Consider the following 17909-nt stretch of genomic DNA (forward strand, 5'->3'; position numbering starts at 1 on the left):
TGCTCCTGCGAAGGAAAGGAACCTATCATTACCGGAGCTTGGCAAGGAAGAGTTAAAAACAGAGGACATTGGCACCAAGCTTACCTTAGTTCACAGTGGAACGGCGGAAATTCGTCCCGGTGCTCGATCGCGCCGTGGAAGGTCCGGGAGTGGGCGGGCTGGTTAGAAGTAGCTGCGTCGGCCATATTGGTGAGGGATTATGGCGTGACGGGGCAGCCATCTTGGAAGGGGCATTGGCCTGACCAGAGGTTACCATCTAAGTTAAGTGACTGGGTAAGGGCAAGCAACGGCGCCGAGGTGGTTGGAAAACCCGGTGGTGTAACGCTGAGGCCGTGCAAGGGAATACTGTAGAGGAGATTGCAAGATATGGTGGCCATATTGGAGTGGCACACCCGGCACCAGGTGCTGGTGTGTAGTTGATAGAAGGGAGTTGGGTGGAAACTGTTAGTGATTGTGCAGACATGCAAGTGACTTATAATTCACATTCCCTTACTGATGAGTATGGTTGCATTTACAATTATGAGGAAGGACTGTTAAGTAGAAGGGAAGAATTGAAAATGATTCTGCTCTTTGACAGTATTCGCAATGGTTTGAATCGGAATGAGGATTGGACCTCACTTCTTTGAACTTTATTCTTCAGATATTCAATGAGCGACTGTCCTTAAATGTATCAAGGAACTGCAGATTATAATTTTGGGTCCGTCCTTCCTCATAATTGTAAATGCAACCATGCTCATCAGTAAGGGAATGTGAATTATAAGTCACTTGCATGTCTGCACAATCACTAACATTTTCCACCCAACTCCCTTCTATCAACCACACACCAGCACCTGGTGCCGGGTGTGCCACTCCAATATGGCCACCATATCTTGCAAACTCCTCTACAGTATTCCCTTGCACGGCCTCAGCGTTACACCACCGGGTTTTCCAACCACCTCGGCGCCGTTGCTTGCCCTTACCCAGTCACTTAACTTAGATGGTAACCTCCGGTCAGGCCAATGCCCCTTCCAAGATGGCTGCCCCGTCACGCCATAATCCCTCACCAATATGGCCGACGCAGCTACTTCTAACCAGCCCGCCCACTCCCGGACCTTCCACGGCGCGATCGAGCACCGGGACGAATTTCCGCCGTTCCACTGTGAACTAAGGTAAGCTTGGTGCCAATGTCCTCTGGTTTTAACTCTTCCTTGCCAAGCTCCGGTAATGATAGGTTCCTTTCCTTCGCAGGAGCATTGTACACAGCCCACATGGAAGCTGCCCTTAATTAGGTAAGATGCCCTGCTCTTAGCACCACACACCGCCAGGCTTTGCCCTCCCCATCAGCCTTAACCCGTGACTCCCTTGTTGGCTATAGGTTAATTGTACCTCCGTCCACCCTGGAGCCCCCTCTTGGTTCCCTGCACTAACCGTAGGAGCCCCTGCATACAGGCGATCGTGCTTCGCCTCGTGTAAGCCGTCGCAATTTTAGGTAAATTGCCCTGCATTGAGCCTCCAACTACCTCCAGGTACCAACCATCCCGGGACCCTCTAACTCCCTACTCCCTTATTCTCGATAGGCCCATTGCTGACCTACGCCGTTTAACTCACTCGATCTAACCGAACAGGCTCCCTACCGGACACCTGAACCTTAAAGTGCATGGTAAGCCATAATCCTTGGGGCTACTCCCTTCCCTTTCCATCCCTGCCCCCCAGTAGAACCACCCCATGATTAATCCTGTTGTTTTTAATACAGGCACAACCATAACGGTTCACTGCAACAATCAGATTGGACCCAGCCCCTTAACAGACCAATTGTGGACAGCGCGGTAGACACACCGTTCTTCGCGCTCATGTAATTATCCCCTTGCTTCCTTCATGGTCCCCTCAACGCCCTTCACCACCCCTCGCCAATAGTGTGGAACACATCATCAAAGCATGCATTAGACACATTAAAATGTAAACCACGACCTTACACCTATGTCCCACGTCGCATGAATTGATCACTATGCGCCGTGGATGATCAGCACAGGTTGCTTGACACTTTCTCTCACTAGTATGACCATGTAACACCGTAAAGCATGGTATGAGTCCGGAATCAGAATAATCCTGAGTTACACAGATGTTTAATGTTCTGTCATATGTCCCCCTTCTCCATGTTTTTACAGGCTCTAATTCAGGCAGGCAATGGTTGTCCTGATGATGATCCACTATCTTTGACTGGATCGAAACGCCGTCGACATGATATGTGGGCTTAACACTAGTTCACTATTATGTGCCTAAAATGTTCTGTTCCCCACATATGTGAAGCAAATACATTGTAAATACTGCCCTTTTTGCTCCGTTTTTCCTTACATGCCTGAAATACCTTATATGTTTGTGTTGTCTTAATGTACATATAGCATTGTGGATGCAGGATTGTGTCCCACTGTTTCATTGTTTCCTTCTAAATCAAATTATTTAACTATTGAATAAATTTGCAAGTCCGGCTGGACTTTTTTGGTTATTATAGTGCATATTGTGGCCTATAATTATTATGGTTGTCAATTACCTTGTCAAGGACCATTGTTTTTCTTGCAATTGATACCCCAGGTCCTTGGTTACCTAGCGGGTTCCCTTGTCCTTTAAAATTCCACTTTAAAGTAGCATATTACCATAAGTCTAGCCTGTTAATATTCATAGACTGTTTTAAAAAAATATCTTCCTGCTAATGCTTACATATCTCTACTGCTAAGAAATCATCTCACCACTAACCCTGGCTGGATGAACAGGAAGATAACATTTGGGTCCTCTCTGAGGTTACTCACACCATGATGCAGAATTAGAACCAAAGCAGGAGAATATTCTTGATGCCAAAGTTTCTATTCATCAAGTCATCTGTTTGTACTCTCCAGTATTGCATGAATGCAACATAACCTACATACTATTCACTGAAAGCATTGACTAACAAAATTAGAGGTAAAACAAATGCACCTGCACAATAGTTAGTGATGGAATGTTGAAAGGATAACAAATTGGGCTACAATCTTTTCCTGAAAGTATGATTAGCTCCACAATGGAGGATTCAGAACTTTATTTTTTGCACTTCTGTAGAAGTTATGTTTTACCTGCAAGTACGCGGGTGTAGTACCCACCGCAACAGCTATATTCTGGCTGCATTGCATAGGTCTGTCCACCACAACAAATCTCTGATGAAGTCAAGTGAAGAAGCCTGTACTTCTCTTCACAGCATACATATCCAGGTTTACTCTCATACAGAACACCATTGCAGCACACCTAGAAATGATAAAAAATAAATTGGTAAGTAAAACAAAAAAAATCTATTTCCTACAAATTCGTCTGCCATAAACTATATGAAACTGTAGATGTTTTTATTGGAAAATGGAGCATTTCCTTTTAGAATGTCTGTGCTTATAGACATATAGAAAGTACGACTTTTCCAAAGTTGTAATACTATACAATTTAGAATTCACTACACATTGGATAACTGAAATGAATCACTTTCTCTTCCTGTATACGAAAGAAAAACGATTGTCGGCTCACCAAATAACTTTAAAACGCAAAGTAAAGACAACTTATGCTTGGACCTGTGGCTCAGAGCAGTGTATTAGTTGAGGAATTTCATTATTTCTCTTTTAGTGAAGCATTTAACATATGGTTTGGAAGGTTTTGCATTACAGTTTACAAGTACACAAAACATTTTCATTCGTCACTTAAATAACTTTGTAGAGTTATGCCTACAAGGCTTTTATAAGCTTAGCAGTCCATGGAGTCTCACTGTCAAAGCCCTACGTCTGATACTCTTGGACGAACAGTTTACCTCTAAGATATTTTTACAGCAAATCCATCCTTTATGATTTGCAAAATAAAATATTACAACTACAAATATGCCAACTACTTTGCTAAGCTAAGCAATGACAGTGATTGACATTTTGAGACATTGCTAATGGGGCAATAAATAGAGCTCAACCTGTGCATCCGACCGGGACATACCTGGTTTTCTTGCTGGCCTAAGAAGCAACCTTCCCGGACAAGCCTCAGCACCTTCTCCTCATTCTCTGAGGTACAACACGTGATTAAGTCCCTCTTTTCTTAACTGCTGCATATGTTCTTTCCTGTCATTTCTGCATTCACTAGCTCTGTATGGAAGGCTTCTAGACACGGGGTCTCCCTCCAGCCAGGTTTCCAGCAGGTTACAGACCTCTGTCATCAGCTGGGCCTCTTAGAGTCAGGAATCCTTCTGATTTGTGTGTCCCTACAAACAGGAGACCAACCAATTGGCCTTTGGAGAACAGTTCCAGTCTCTGGGTGCTATCAGGAGTCGGGGGTCCTTGAGTCTTCGAGTCTTCTTCTTCCAGTAGGATTTATGAGCCTTCTACCAGAATGGCCTTCTTCTTCAGTTGGAATCTTCCCGGGTTCATGAATGTTCTGAGAAAGGAGTAGTGAGAGGCCAGATGTATCCAGTGAACAAGCCAATGACTGGAGAAGGTCTGTTATCCAGTCCTATTTTCTATCAGTCTCAAACCTCTTTTTGCTGCATTTCCTCTGTGTTACTGCAAATTAGAAAGAAGCGCCAGTTTCAGTATGGAAGCACCCCAATTTAGATTAGCTATTCCCCCACTTGAAAGGGCCCAAACTGGTTCTCTCTAGACTGTGAAGGAGGCCCGGCTGTCAAAGAGAGTCCTGCAAATCAGTAGGAGAAGTCCTCCCTGCCATCTCCCAGTCAAAAGAGGTAGTGCTAAACCTGTCCTGTGCTCTGCCAACTGTTCCTGTCCACACGCAGATAACTAATCCTTGTTAAGTGGCCAGTAGTTAACATTACCCTGTCCTTCCTGGGCTCTGAAGTTGGCCATTTGTGTGAGCCAGGGTTGTTAACCTTGTAAAGAAGGATGTGTATATTTTTATAAAGTTACTCTTCTACAGACATTATTTATATAATGTCTGTAGAAGAGTAACTTTGATTTCACATTTAATCAATTTAAATAGATTTTAAAACAAATAAGTTGGAAGTAATTTTGAAGAAGTTTACTAGCATTTCCCCTAGCAGAGATAAACATTAAAATATTTTACACTGTAGGTTTTAATCACATTGAACTGTGTAGGTTCATCTACACTGTGTTATGGAAAATGAAGCTGAACCCACACAGTGAAATAGCTTTTATGTCTTCAGTCACTGTGTGGGCACAGCATTTAAATACAGAGTGTACAACAATCTTTTATATATTAGGCAACCTGCCATGCGGGCATACAAGGCACTCATTAGTGGTGACTTATTAGTATACGAAAATAGCTTTACCTAAACGTCAAAGGCACATTTCTTCCTATGTGTACCTGCAGAACCTTTAAACTGTGGCCCGGCCAGAGCACAGTAGTGCTCCTGGAAGCTAAATATATGTTTTTATTTATGTGGATGTGTAAATACACACTGCAACCCACATGACAAGTTACTCTTATGCCACTGTTAAATGTTCTGCTCCATCTACTATGGTCTCAAAAGAAACATAAATACACCAATTGTGTAAAACCAATTTTACAATACTGTCTTAGGGCTATAATACACACACTTTTGCACTGAAAAGCAGTGGCACAATGCAGAGTTATAATTCCACCAAATATAGGATCCATAAAAAGGCAACATTCTGGGGCTAAAATTAATTCTGGGCGGTGAACTCTGCTCCACTCGCGGAGTTAGGTGGAGTTTCCCTCACTCCGTGTTACATGGAGCTCACCAAGTACCGAAAAATTCCACTCTGTGTAGTGGAGCAGAGGTTTTTTTCCTTGCTAGCATTCGTCAATGTGAAGTTGGCAAGCATGAGTGAGTAAAATCCAACTCCTGGCAAGATTTCTCAACACGAGTGGTCAGATTTCTCATTGCGAGTGGTCACGTATGCTTGAGACAGCTCGCGTTGAGAAACTGTCTGTTTGCGTCGAGAAAGCTGCAGCTCGAGCAAGAATCTACTCGAGCGGCAAAAAAGAAATCTGTGCCAGCTAGCACTATGCTAGGTGCCGTTCGCAATGATTGCACAGTGCGGACAAGAACTTGGCACTGTGAACAGCATTTATTTAAAGCACTTTGCCGCTTGCGCAGCTCCACGTAGCGCAGCAGAGGTTTTTGCACTTCGCGGAGTTCCACGTAGAACCCCTGCTCGTCTCTTGAGGTATTCATACTCGCGCAGTGAACTCATGAGCTATAATCCTGGTGAATACTTGCTCCATAAACTACAGTTGGATAAATTACTTACTTGCCAGAGGCGTTGCTACATCTGTGGCTAGATGGCCCTTTAATCCATCCACAACTTACATAATCAAGGACCTGGGTGGAAACAAGCCGGACAATAACAATGTTAACAACGCTTCTCGAGACAGCAGGGGACCTCAACCAACGGTTCTACCTTTAGATTTTTTTTATAAGAACCCTCAAGCCATCAGCTGCATTTTACCTAATGCCAGGTCAATTATCAAGCATACGTTCCACTTAGAGTGCCTGATACAAGTAGAAAATCCAGACCTCGTTTTTCTTACAGAAAAGTGGGCAAATGAAACAAATGAGCCGGACTGGAATACTGCAATCTCGGCTGGCTACTTTGTTGCTAATTCTGACAGAATTGGGGCACAGGGTGGTGGAATCGCAGTAATTCATCGATCCCACTACACACTGAGAATTACACCAGAATCCACGTTGGCTGCCGAGGCAATGTCATTTAGTGTAAAATATAACAACTGAGAAATCTTCCCGGGTCTACTTGTCTATAGACCTCCAGGTCCTAGATCCTCTTTCATCACCTCCCTCCAGACCTATCTGGAATCATGCTTGGATACCCACTCCTTCACGGTACTAGGCAATTTTAACTTACACCTGGAAAGAAATAACAATCTTGACACATCTAGCCTAACAGATAAGCTAGCTAGTTTTGGACTGAATCAGATTGTTAGTGAGCCAACACACCAAGCAGGCCATACACTAACTGGAATTTTTACCAACAACGATTTTATTGAAGTAAAGACTGTGTGTCCCTTACCCTGGTCTGACCACTCGGCTGTTCACTTCACCATTAACCTTGCAGCAACCAATAGTTGTTGCAAGAACAGACCTTCTGTGGTCAAGTCTTGCTCTTGGAAATTAGTTAGCAAAAAAGACCTATCCACAGCTCTGAGTGAGAGGCCCTTAACTCCAACTGACTTCAACCAGGCTGCAATTAATTTTGACAGCTGGCTTAACAGCAAACAAGCTGGCACCAGAAGTGATGAAGCACTCCTGAAGAAAGCTAGTCATGTCTCCCTGGTATTCGGCGGAACTTAAACAAGTTAAAATCAAATGCAGGCAAAAGGAACGCACTTAGAGATCCGAATAAATATAACGTGGCACAGAGGAAAGTCTACTATGTAGCCTTAGAGGAATATAAGAATGCAATAAAACAAGTCAAAACAGATTATTTTACCGGCAAAATTCAGGAGGCCAAAAACTCCTCAAAAAAATTATTTAAAACTGTTACTGCTCTAACGAAGTGTCCTTGTGACACCACGTTTACTCCAGATCAAAAGTTTGTTGACAAATAGGCCAACTTTTTTCAAAATAAAGTCGAGACTGTATATAATGAACTTTTGAAAACAGCCGAGGTGGCTGGGAGTAACTATTTGGAGATGCAGGAGGACAAGGCCTCTCACTGTAGCCTAATGCAATTTTCAGTTTTGTGGGAACAAAAAAGTGTCTGATCTCCTGCTGCAAACCAAATCAGGGTCCCCTTTAGATCCTTGACCCCACATATTTTACAGCTGGTCCCAGAGGAGTTTAGCGCTTCCCTGATTCCATTACTAAACCAAATTGTAAACCCAGGGATCTTCCAACAGATCTGGAAAAAAGCCTGTATTCGTCCTCTCCTAAAAAAAAAACTAAGCTTGATCCCCTTGAGGAGAAAAACTACCGCCCGATCTCTTGCCTACCTCTACCCACCAACATTCTGGAGAAGGCTATGAACTCTGAATTGACAGCATATCTGGAGCTAAATAACATCCTTGACTCTACCCAACATAGCTTTAGACCTCTGCATTCTACTGAGTTGACTTTGATTATGGCAACAGAGGAGATTCGGAAGGTGATGGACGGTGGTGGAAGGGCCGCCTTAATATTGCTTGATCTGACCGCAGCTTTCGACACTGTAAACCATGCCGTACTAGATCGAAGGTTGCAGGAGGTTGCCATCAGTGGTTAAGCATTAGCCCTTCTTACCTCTTTTCTGTCATCCAGGGAACAACTAATCTTCTGGGATGGCCTTCAGTCTGAAGAGTTTACCCTCCCTGGTGGAGTTCCCCAGGGTTCGGCCTTATCCCCGATATATACGTTGCCCCTCTGGCTAGACTCCTAAAAAGTTATGGTTCCAAACTGGTGTCATACGCAGATGACACCCAGCTAGTGGTGTCCGAAGCACACACCGTGGATGTAACAGGTGCCCGATTTTGCAAATGTCTCGCCGCATTGATGTCCTGGATGAATTCCAGCTTCTTAAAACTGAAAGCGGAGAAAACAGCGGTGGTAGAGTTTGGACTGAAATCACCAGTCTGGAGCCAATTCTGGTGGACATATGTAGCCGGTACTTGCCCGGTGCCGGTGAATAAGGCAAGGAACCTAGGTTTTCTGATCGATAAAGATCTAACCCTGGTGTTGTAATTTGGCAGCAATTAGGTTAAGCATTAGCAGAAGTCCTCCTGTATTTAGAGACTATCTTGTCTGTTTTGTGGAATCCATTTTGTATTTCTGTCAGCCATTTTGTTTGCCGGGTGCTCGCCATGTGCTCTGTCCTACCTTCCTGTTAACTGCTCTTGAAATCTGCCTAGAGACGAGATCTATTTAGCATCTTCCACTTTCGCACATGCTCAGTTGAGCTTGCAGCTGCTGTAGTCTGTAACTGTCAGGATGTGTCCACCAGAATTAGTAATCTGTTAGCTCCTCCCACTTGTTGCCTGTACACTTTCTGTGTGACCTTATATGTACCTACAACCAGCATTTTTTACTTGTACCGTCTTCATTTGAGCCCCTGTGTGGGTATACAAGGACAAAGCTCCTTCCATTCAGTGTGCTACTTCATACATTAACGAAGGGTGCTGTGTGAATGTAGTTCTACCTCATGAGGTTTAATAAACTTTGTACTTTCTATTCCAGTTTCTGTGCCAACTTCCATGTTATGGTCTGAGGACTCTGTGCAGAGAAGGGAGAATCCCTAGCACTGGTAGGCCTTACTGAGGCTCACTACCACACTGGCACCACAGATTAAGCAAGTCTCATCAGCCTGTTTTTTCAGGCTGAAAGTCCTAAGGAAGATCCTCCTGTTCATCCCTTTCTTTCTGAGAAAAACTGTGGTAGGAGCTCCAATGCTCTCTATTTGGGAGCAAGTGCAACCCAATTCTCCAAACTCCAATCAATTCAAAATGCCGCAGTGCGAGTACTACTCAAGCGACCCAAACACCATCCCACCTCCGCTAGCGTTCAGCAACTTCACTGGCTTACCGTGAGACGCCGGATTAATTTCAAGGCACTCTGCCTAGTACAGGAAGCCCTATTTGGAAGAGGGCATAGGATGTGCAGTCCTTGTTTCCTCGCTATGTACCGTTGCGCCTCCTAAGATCTTCTACATCTAGATTGGTACACCTTCCAAAGATTAAAAAACAACGTGGGGTGGAAAACGCTTTTCCTTCTTAGCGGCCAAGTTATGGAATTCCTTTCCTGTACAACTGAGACTTCAGCCCAGCAGGGCACTTTTTAGAAAAGAAATAAAAACCGGGCTCTTCACTCATCCATGAACACGTTAGCAGCCGTCCCTGCACACCACTTAGCACCAAGACGCCTTGGCAATAGTGCACTCTATAAATAACTAAGTCAGTTAGTCAGTCAAACAGCAATTCTGAATAAGGAATAACAGTTTTGAACACAGAAGCTACAACAGCCTTAATATTTTAATTCTAATTGCATTACCTTAGGGGCTATCCTATTTTTTATATAAATTATCGATATGTTACCAATAGTCTCTGTGTAAAGCCTGAACCACCAACAGTGGCTATTTCCAGCCAAATGGTATGCTGCTTTGCCTACATGGCTCGATTTAGGCTTGTACAGCTCCATCTCTCAATTGCCTACAGTCTACTGCTCATGTGTTTGTGTTTTATGTGACCTCACGGTGTTGTTGGTGGGGTTGCACTGCCAGAGATTTGGGAAGATTCACACATTCTGGAATGTATTGGCTTCTTCTCTTTGCTCCTTGCTCCATACCAGCTTTACAAGTGGCGCTACTGGGGGTCCTGTGCAGAGCAATATGTTCCTCTTCCCTCAGCGAGCCAACGGAGACACAATAAGAGAGTTTTATCTATTGCACAGGATCGCAAGACAGTGACATTGGTGCCAAAGCAGTCTATATCCTACTATTATGGTATGCTGATTTCCAGCTATGCAACTTGTCTGAAACACCGTATTTGCCACCATGGTTGGAAAGTACATGAGAGTTATTTGGTTTTCTTTAAAACATTCATGTCCAAGATCTCAACTGAGGACAATTGGTTTTACTTATTATAGCTATATTAATTGTCTTGACTCAACTTAGACTAGCATGAGTTCTTTTCATCTTAGATGCTCAGCTTCGGGATTGAAATGACCGACTCTGACCCACTGTGCTAACCACCCCTTGAAGAGTCAGGCAGCAGGCAAATGGAGCAGCCAGCAGGTTGTGAACCGTCCTTTATAACATGAGCCAAGAAATCTTTTCAGTCAAAATAGTTTAAGGTTAACTTGTTTTTGTAAAAAATAAAAACTTGTCTTGTGGTCACATTTTGAAAATGCCTCAGTTGAGAGAAAATTACTTTCAAATTAAAACAAGGTAATACACCCCTTAGAAAAAACATGTAGAATATTAACACCACCTCTCATGGGTTGGATCGTGTAACTAATATTTTATTTAAAAAGAAACTCATCAAAAATTTCTAAAATTAATTCTTCTTCGGCACCTCCTTCCTCAATGCTGGGCATTCTGCTGCTGAGGTTGGTGACTTTGCCAGGGATTTTAGAAGCTTTGATATTGAAAAATGATTCTCCCAAATCCCAAAAACCTATCTGAAAAACATTTCGTCAGAGCTAAAACAAATAAATGTTTGTATGCTCACGAATGAGGGTACCCAGGCACTGGAGCAGGAACGTAGGCCAGGTGAAGTTGCTAGTTGAACAGCCAGGTCTTCAGTTTCTTGTTGAAACTGAGAAGGGAAGGAACTGTCAAATAGCATCACAAACTGATGGCATAGGCCAACAGCCATGGCCTAATCTTGCATTGGTGGCCCCCAGTGCAACCATTTGTGTTAGTACCTGACCTCCTTCTCAATGGATTCCCCACTACCCCCCTCCAATGGTGTCCCTCATCTTTCCATCTTACATTTATTTAATTTCTTTTGTAGTGCTACTCATCCCAAAGTAGTGTGTCGCAGTGTTCTAAAACACATGCATATTAAGCAGCAATAATCAATCTTACAAGTGGGAACCCTTTTTAGCAACGTAAGAATGATAAAAGATTAGGGGAAAAACAATATGATATTGACAGTAGCGGTCGGTGGTGGGAGTAGGTGCCGGGCGGTGACGTGGGGAGGGGGAGGGGCAGTAATCTATGGATTACGGTGGATTACAGGTAAGTATACATATAAATAAATAAAATGAATTTCGTTGCGCGCACTGCATCCCCAAATGCGATGCAGTGCACGCATAGAAATTTGTTTTATTTACATGAGGAATTAGGGAGCTCAATTGTCAATTTCAATGTATAGAAAGTGGATGAGGTAATAGCATTTACCTGATGTTTAAAGGATAAAGCTGTATTGAAGATGATGCCCAAGTTCTTTGTTTTTGTTACAGGAGTGGGGAGCGGGTCAAGTTCCTAAGACTACCAATTAGGTGACCAAAAGGAGATGTTAGATTCGAAAAGCAATACCTCAGTCAGAGTTTAATTTCAGGCAATTCTCTGTCATCCACTTACTAACCTGTTGCATTTAGTTTGAAACATTGCAGCTGTGTCCTGAATATTGTTGGTCACTGAGACAATGATGTGAGTGTCATCAGCATAGGAGACCATGGCAAAGTATTTAATAAAACCTGCCAAGCGAGTGGCATATAGATTGAAAAGCGAGGGGCTGTAGATCCCTTCGGATTTCCACAAGGGAGATGGAAGGAGTGAGACATGTAGCTGCCCAGTACCACAAATTGCTCTCGCTTAGCTAAGAATGATTTCAGAGGGAAAAGACCACAGTGTTGAATGCTGCAGAGAGATCTAAAATAATTATTGCAGCGTTCCCTCCTCTGTCCAACACATATCTGATCTCTTCAGTAGCGGTGATCAGGGCCCTTTCTGTACTGTGCCCTCTCCTGAAGACTTACTGACTCTAATCCAGGAGATGGTTATTAATAATAAATGTCGTCAGTTCTTGATTTATCAGTATTTCAAGGATTTTTGCCAACATTAGAAGGCAGGAAATCAGGGCAATAGTTACTGGGATCCAGAGTATCCAGACTGGTTTTTTTTTGGAGAGAAAGAATGGAAGCCTTTTTCCATAATTTAGGGAATACTCCGGTCTCGAAAATAAGATTAATCACGTCAGTGCGATGGCGTGCTATGATGTCTGTAGTCAAAGGTGTTATTCCTGGTGGGCAAGGATCAGCTGGAGAGCTGGATTTTGCTGTAATGAAGAGTTTAAAGAACTGATCATATGTGGGAGGCGAAAAGGCAGTTAGAGTGGCTGAGTTGGTTTAAGATGATCCCATAAAGAGTGTCTGGCTGCTATCGCCCCAATTGCCACCTATAGAGAGGCTGTGAATTTCAGCAGACTGGTTCATAGTGAAAGCTCCATAAATGTCACAAACTTTTTCTCTAAAGAAGGATGCTACGGTGTTACAGAAGGTTTGATCAATGGACAAATTCTTTATCTCCGGTCGCTTGCTTAGTTTCTGAACAGTGGAAATAATTCTTTAGGGCTAATATTTGTCCGTTTTATATTATCTGTAAAGTAGCTGGTTTTCGTACTATAGATCAGATCTTTATAGTCTAAAATCATTTTTTCATAAATGTCTTCTATGGTGGCATAGTTCTGCCTCCAATGCCATTCCTGTAGATGGCAATGCTGTTTAGCATGCCTGAGTTCATCCGAGAACCAGGGTTCAGATGGGGTAACTCTGTGTGCCCTACCAGTTTTAGATGGTACTGAGGTATTACTATGGAGCCAATTCAGGCATGATAATCCGAGGTGATAGTCTCCAGATCACTGGCGATCACAGATGTACTGCTCGCTGACAAAGCATTGAATTCGATGGCATCAATATTATGCCACAGTCAACGCCTGTGCTTCACGACTGGCATATTCAATTTACAGAATGCTTTAGGTAGTAAGAAATTAAACATAATGGTGGAATGATCAGACCAGAGTAGTTGGAGTAAATCCATAGGTTGCAGAAACTGTTTGTCTGTAAAAATGGCATTAAGTAGGGGCCTTAATGACCTGTACCAAACATAAGCTGGTCATTAAATCCTCAAAATCAATTGAGTCTTTATCCTGTAAATTATCCAAATGAAAGTTAAAATCGCCAAATACAGAGTACCCCTGGAAGTTGACTTTATATTCCAAGAGTTGGCTAAAAGCTTGTGTAAAACTAGCTCTAGGACCCATTGGGCGATAGATGAGGAAGGCCATTGAAGGAGTATCAATCCTAAGAAAATGCGCAACATTCGAACTTAGGTGGACTATCCGAGAAGGTTGCCCTCAGATGTTCATGGTAGATTATAGCTAAGCCCCCACCCCTTCCCCTCCCAGTCTTTCCTGACAATGGTAAAGTCAGTCAGGTTTATGGAAACCAGATCTGGGCCAGAGAAGCATCGGCTCATGTCTCTGTAACAAAAGTCATATCTAGTGCATATGCTTCTACAAATTCAGCAAATTCATATTTATGTTTTATAAGTGAGTGATCATTAATCAGTGTGCAGTGCCACACTTGTGATTAATTTCTACCACAGCAGTGTGGAGCCTAAAAGACTCCATTGTTCTCACCTTGATGTTTGTCAGAATAAAGTTGCACTCAGGACATCTCTGTAGAGCCTCGTCGTTAATGCATCTCATCGGTGGGCAGGTACAGCGCCAGCTCAGGAAGTTCAACCCAAGAAGTTGATTCCTTGCATAGCGAATTAATATCCCAGATTGTGGGGTAGAACAGACAGGGGGGCTGGCGCTGAGCATGGTCTAAGGACGGACGGAGGCAGATGGTTTTGCCTTTGGCATGCCGTTGGCATGCCAGCGTCACCCCTGCTGTGCGGACACACTCTCATTCTGTGATTCTATTTCAAATATTCCGGGGAACCAAGCAGGAATTCCTGCTCTCCCTCATACAGTTTGCGATTGTATTAGAGCCCAGTACTGCTAGGCTGAGGCAGCGTCACTCAGAATGTTGTCTTAGCTTCACTCAGTAAAACAACCGAGAGAGGGTAAGCAGCTGCATGTCCCTCCAGAAAGTCAGTTCAACCACAGAAATGGCTTACTACAAATGAAGAAGAATGCAAATAATGTACTGTTTCCTAATATACGTGGAACAGTTCAAGAATCCAAAATTCTGATGCCACAGGAATTCTGCTATTGCCAAGATGGTTGTCCTTCTGAGATTTGTATACTTCTTTAAAAATACTCTGATACGCCTTGCTAAAGCTTTTTTCAGCCGACTGTTGACAAATAGTCCCTTCAGCGATGGCAGAATCTAACACTCCCTTTTGATCAGGGTGGCCTATCTACCCCATTTGTACTATTATTGTGAGCAAGCTTATTTATGCTCATTACTGTATTCATCCCACACCTTTCCAACTCACACTTCAATCAAAGCGGTAAATGCTGATCCATTCCACTCAATACACTTCTCTTCTCACCTGTCTTTAGACTACACCAAGTTGAACACTGTCAGATTTATTGCACAGGGATGGGAGAGATTGAGATATATGCTCACCCTGACCAGTTTTACGCTTTTGTAATTATCACTTGCAAATAACCCTAGTCTACCCATTATGAGTTAACCTAAAGTTGGCAAACAACTTTAACATTTCAAATTGCACACTGTGAGAGACTGGGGTTTTGGTTGAGGGGGGTGAATCTCTGCTAAATCCGCAGCCATCATCCTTGTCAGGGTGAACCACAAAAAGTAAAAAAAGTCACCAAAGTAACCTGTGCTTAACCGTTTGGTAGTTTGGCACAAAAGCAGTCAGGCATAACTTAGAGGTAATGTGTAAAGTATTTCTGAAGTACAAAAACAGTAATAAAGTGAACACACAACACGAGGAAAAACCCACACAAATTTAGAAACATAGCGTAAAATGTAATACATTATTTGAGACCAAAACAACAAAAATCCAATTAGTAGAACTGGAGACATGCCATTTTAAAGATTTACGGAAGAATAGTGCCTAAAAGCGCAAAGTGCCACTTAAAGTTATCTGGTCATGCATGACCAGAAGAAAGTCACAAGTTTAGGCCAACTGTGAAGGACGCAGGCCAGATACAGGGACAAGGTTAGTTAGCTGGAAAATCTACCTCTTAAAGTCCAGCTAGAAGAGTTCCATTTGAAGTGGAGGAGGCCACACGAAGCAGGGAGAACATTGTGAATGGTCATTGCTATAGCACGGAGATTCTGTCAGGCATCGCTGAAGATTTGCATTGGCGCTGACCACAGTCTGTTGATGCTGTAGCATGAAGTGCAGATCTTGCTTTGGCAGTCATCTCCAGAAGTCATAGTAGCGCAAAGAGTTGGGTTCACCGGAGCTTTGCATTAATGGTCATTGCTCTCAGCAAGATCTCAGCATTAATGGTCCAATTCGCAGTTGCAAAGAGCACAACATTTCTACTTTTCTCCAATGAGGAGTTCAACTGATGCCACACCAAGGGTCCAGGATCTGGGAGGCACCACTTGAAGATCAGGAACTCACTCCAGCAGAGGCCAGGAGGGGTCAGGCAGGTCCAGTTGCAGCAGGTCAGCTAGGTACTTGCAGAGAGGCCTCTGGAACTTGTTGCGCCCCTGTAGCTCAGGACAGGAGGCCAGACAGTTGACCTTTGGAGTCACTTCAGCCTAGGAAGAAGGGTGCACATTCAGTCTTCATTCTCAGCAAGCAGGACAGGCCTCAAGCAGGGCAACAGAGTATCCTTCTTCTGTAGTATAAATAGGTCCAGGAGTGATTTGTATGTGAGCTCAGCCAGGGCCTTTGAAGTGCAAGTGTGGTAGGTGACAGCTCCTCCCCCCTAGCAAATCAGGAATGGCCCATCCTGCCAACACCTAGTTTCCCTTGGAGATACTGTCTGGGAGAAATACACAAAGCCCAACTGTCAACTACACCTAGTCATGTGGCACAGGGACAGGCTGCAGGTACTAAATTAGGATGAGAAAATGCCAACTCGTTAAAAGTGGCATTTTCAGAATTGTGACCTAAATCAAGGCCTATCACTTATTACATGTAATAAGGTAATCCAAAGTTATCCTACGGGCGAGCGAGGCCTTGCACTAGTGAAAAACGTATTTGAGAGTTTTCACCACCAAGCCATGTAAACATAAAGTACAAACCAAACTTTTTAAATACAATGCACCATGCACTTTAGGTTGTTTAGGGCATATGCTAGGGGTGACTTATGCATATTAAAAAGCAAAGGTTTAGGCCTGGTAAAAGGCAGCGGCAAAAAGAGCACGCAATAATGACTAAGAGGCGTTACTTGAATCACACGAGAAACCAAAAAGTGAGAGATTGGTCTGTGTGACTACTTTCAGCAATCTAATAGATAATATTAAAAAGGCTATCAACAAAAATTGGCATATTCTTAATACAGGGAAATTAAATTTGGAAAAAACTTTGTTTACGTGATTTCTTGGTTCATACAAGATCCAGGACAAGACAGTCGCTATATAAACAACCTACACTTTGGGGAAGTTATATAAACAATCTACATTTTGGGGAAGTTCTCCAGTCACTGGACTCTTCCCGTGTGGTACTTGCTCCGTGTGCCCTTTCACTCGACACATGACACAACTGGACATGACATTAGAAATACCTTTGTTACTCAACAACGTGCGTTTAGATGTAAAAAGTCCAACACACGTATGACCAGACACTACCTAGAAATGGCCCATTCCGAAGATGATTTGTTGTGGGTCAACATTGACAAAACGAAATATGACATCAATATGGGCCCTTTAGATAGAGTCCTCTTTCAACATGAACAGAGATGGGTGTTCCGGATTAAGAGTCACATTACAGGGCTCAATGAAGATATTCACTGGTGCTACCTGTGAGCCAGAAATCTAGTGAGATGAGGATTATAAAAGTAGTATGACCTTCCAAAGAAAGTGAACAAGTGCAAGAAATTGACAAAATAAACAGCAATATAACTATGTAGATATATCCTGCACACGATGTTCCTGTATTATGCATCTACTATATGACTGACTATTAAACAGCAATATAAGTATGTAGATATATCCTGCGCACGAAGTTCATGTACTATACATCTACTATGTGACTGACTATGGGGTCTTACAGGACATAATGCTATATAACCCTCTTATACAATATGGGTTAGGCTGTTGGGGAAGTCTACAGATAATAGGACTTTGTTTATCTTTATTCGTTATTAACAAAGACTTTGTCAAAAGATATTGATTATATTTAAACACTGAGGGTCCATTCGATAAATATCGGATTTGATCATCTCTTGACAAATTCTCCCATAATTATATACGGAGTACATTCCCCCGATCATTCCACATTAAAAAAGTATAGTTCACATGACCACCGGGACAAGGAAGTGAAAGATTTCACTTCCAGGGTATGACGCGAGCCAGTGCGGGAGGGACGCTTCAAAATCAGAAGTTTACCCTTCGTCTTTCCCCTTCGGTTTTA

General features: G+C 43.0%; 1 protein-coding gene across 1 annotated transcript in view; it reads right to left on the bottom strand.

Annotated features, from left to right (window-relative positions):
- USH2A (usherin) overlaps positions 1 to 17909 on the bottom strand; it is a 2319650-nt gene that overhangs the window by 882825 nt on the left and 1418916 nt on the right. Inside the window, exon 39 of the mRNA XM_086925936.1 lies at positions 3084 to 3252. Within this exon, the coding sequence (XP_086782062.1) occupies positions 3084 to 3252 (169 nt within the window). The remainder of the gene's footprint in view (positions 1 to 3083; positions 3253 to 17909) is intronic.

The sequence above is a fragment of the Lissotriton vulgaris genome, chromosome 6 (genome assembly GCF_964263255.1).
Source record: "Lissotriton vulgaris chromosome 6, aLisVul1.2, whole genome shotgun sequence".
NCBI lineage: Eukaryota > Metazoa > Chordata > Amphibia > Caudata > Salamandridae > Lissotriton > Lissotriton vulgaris.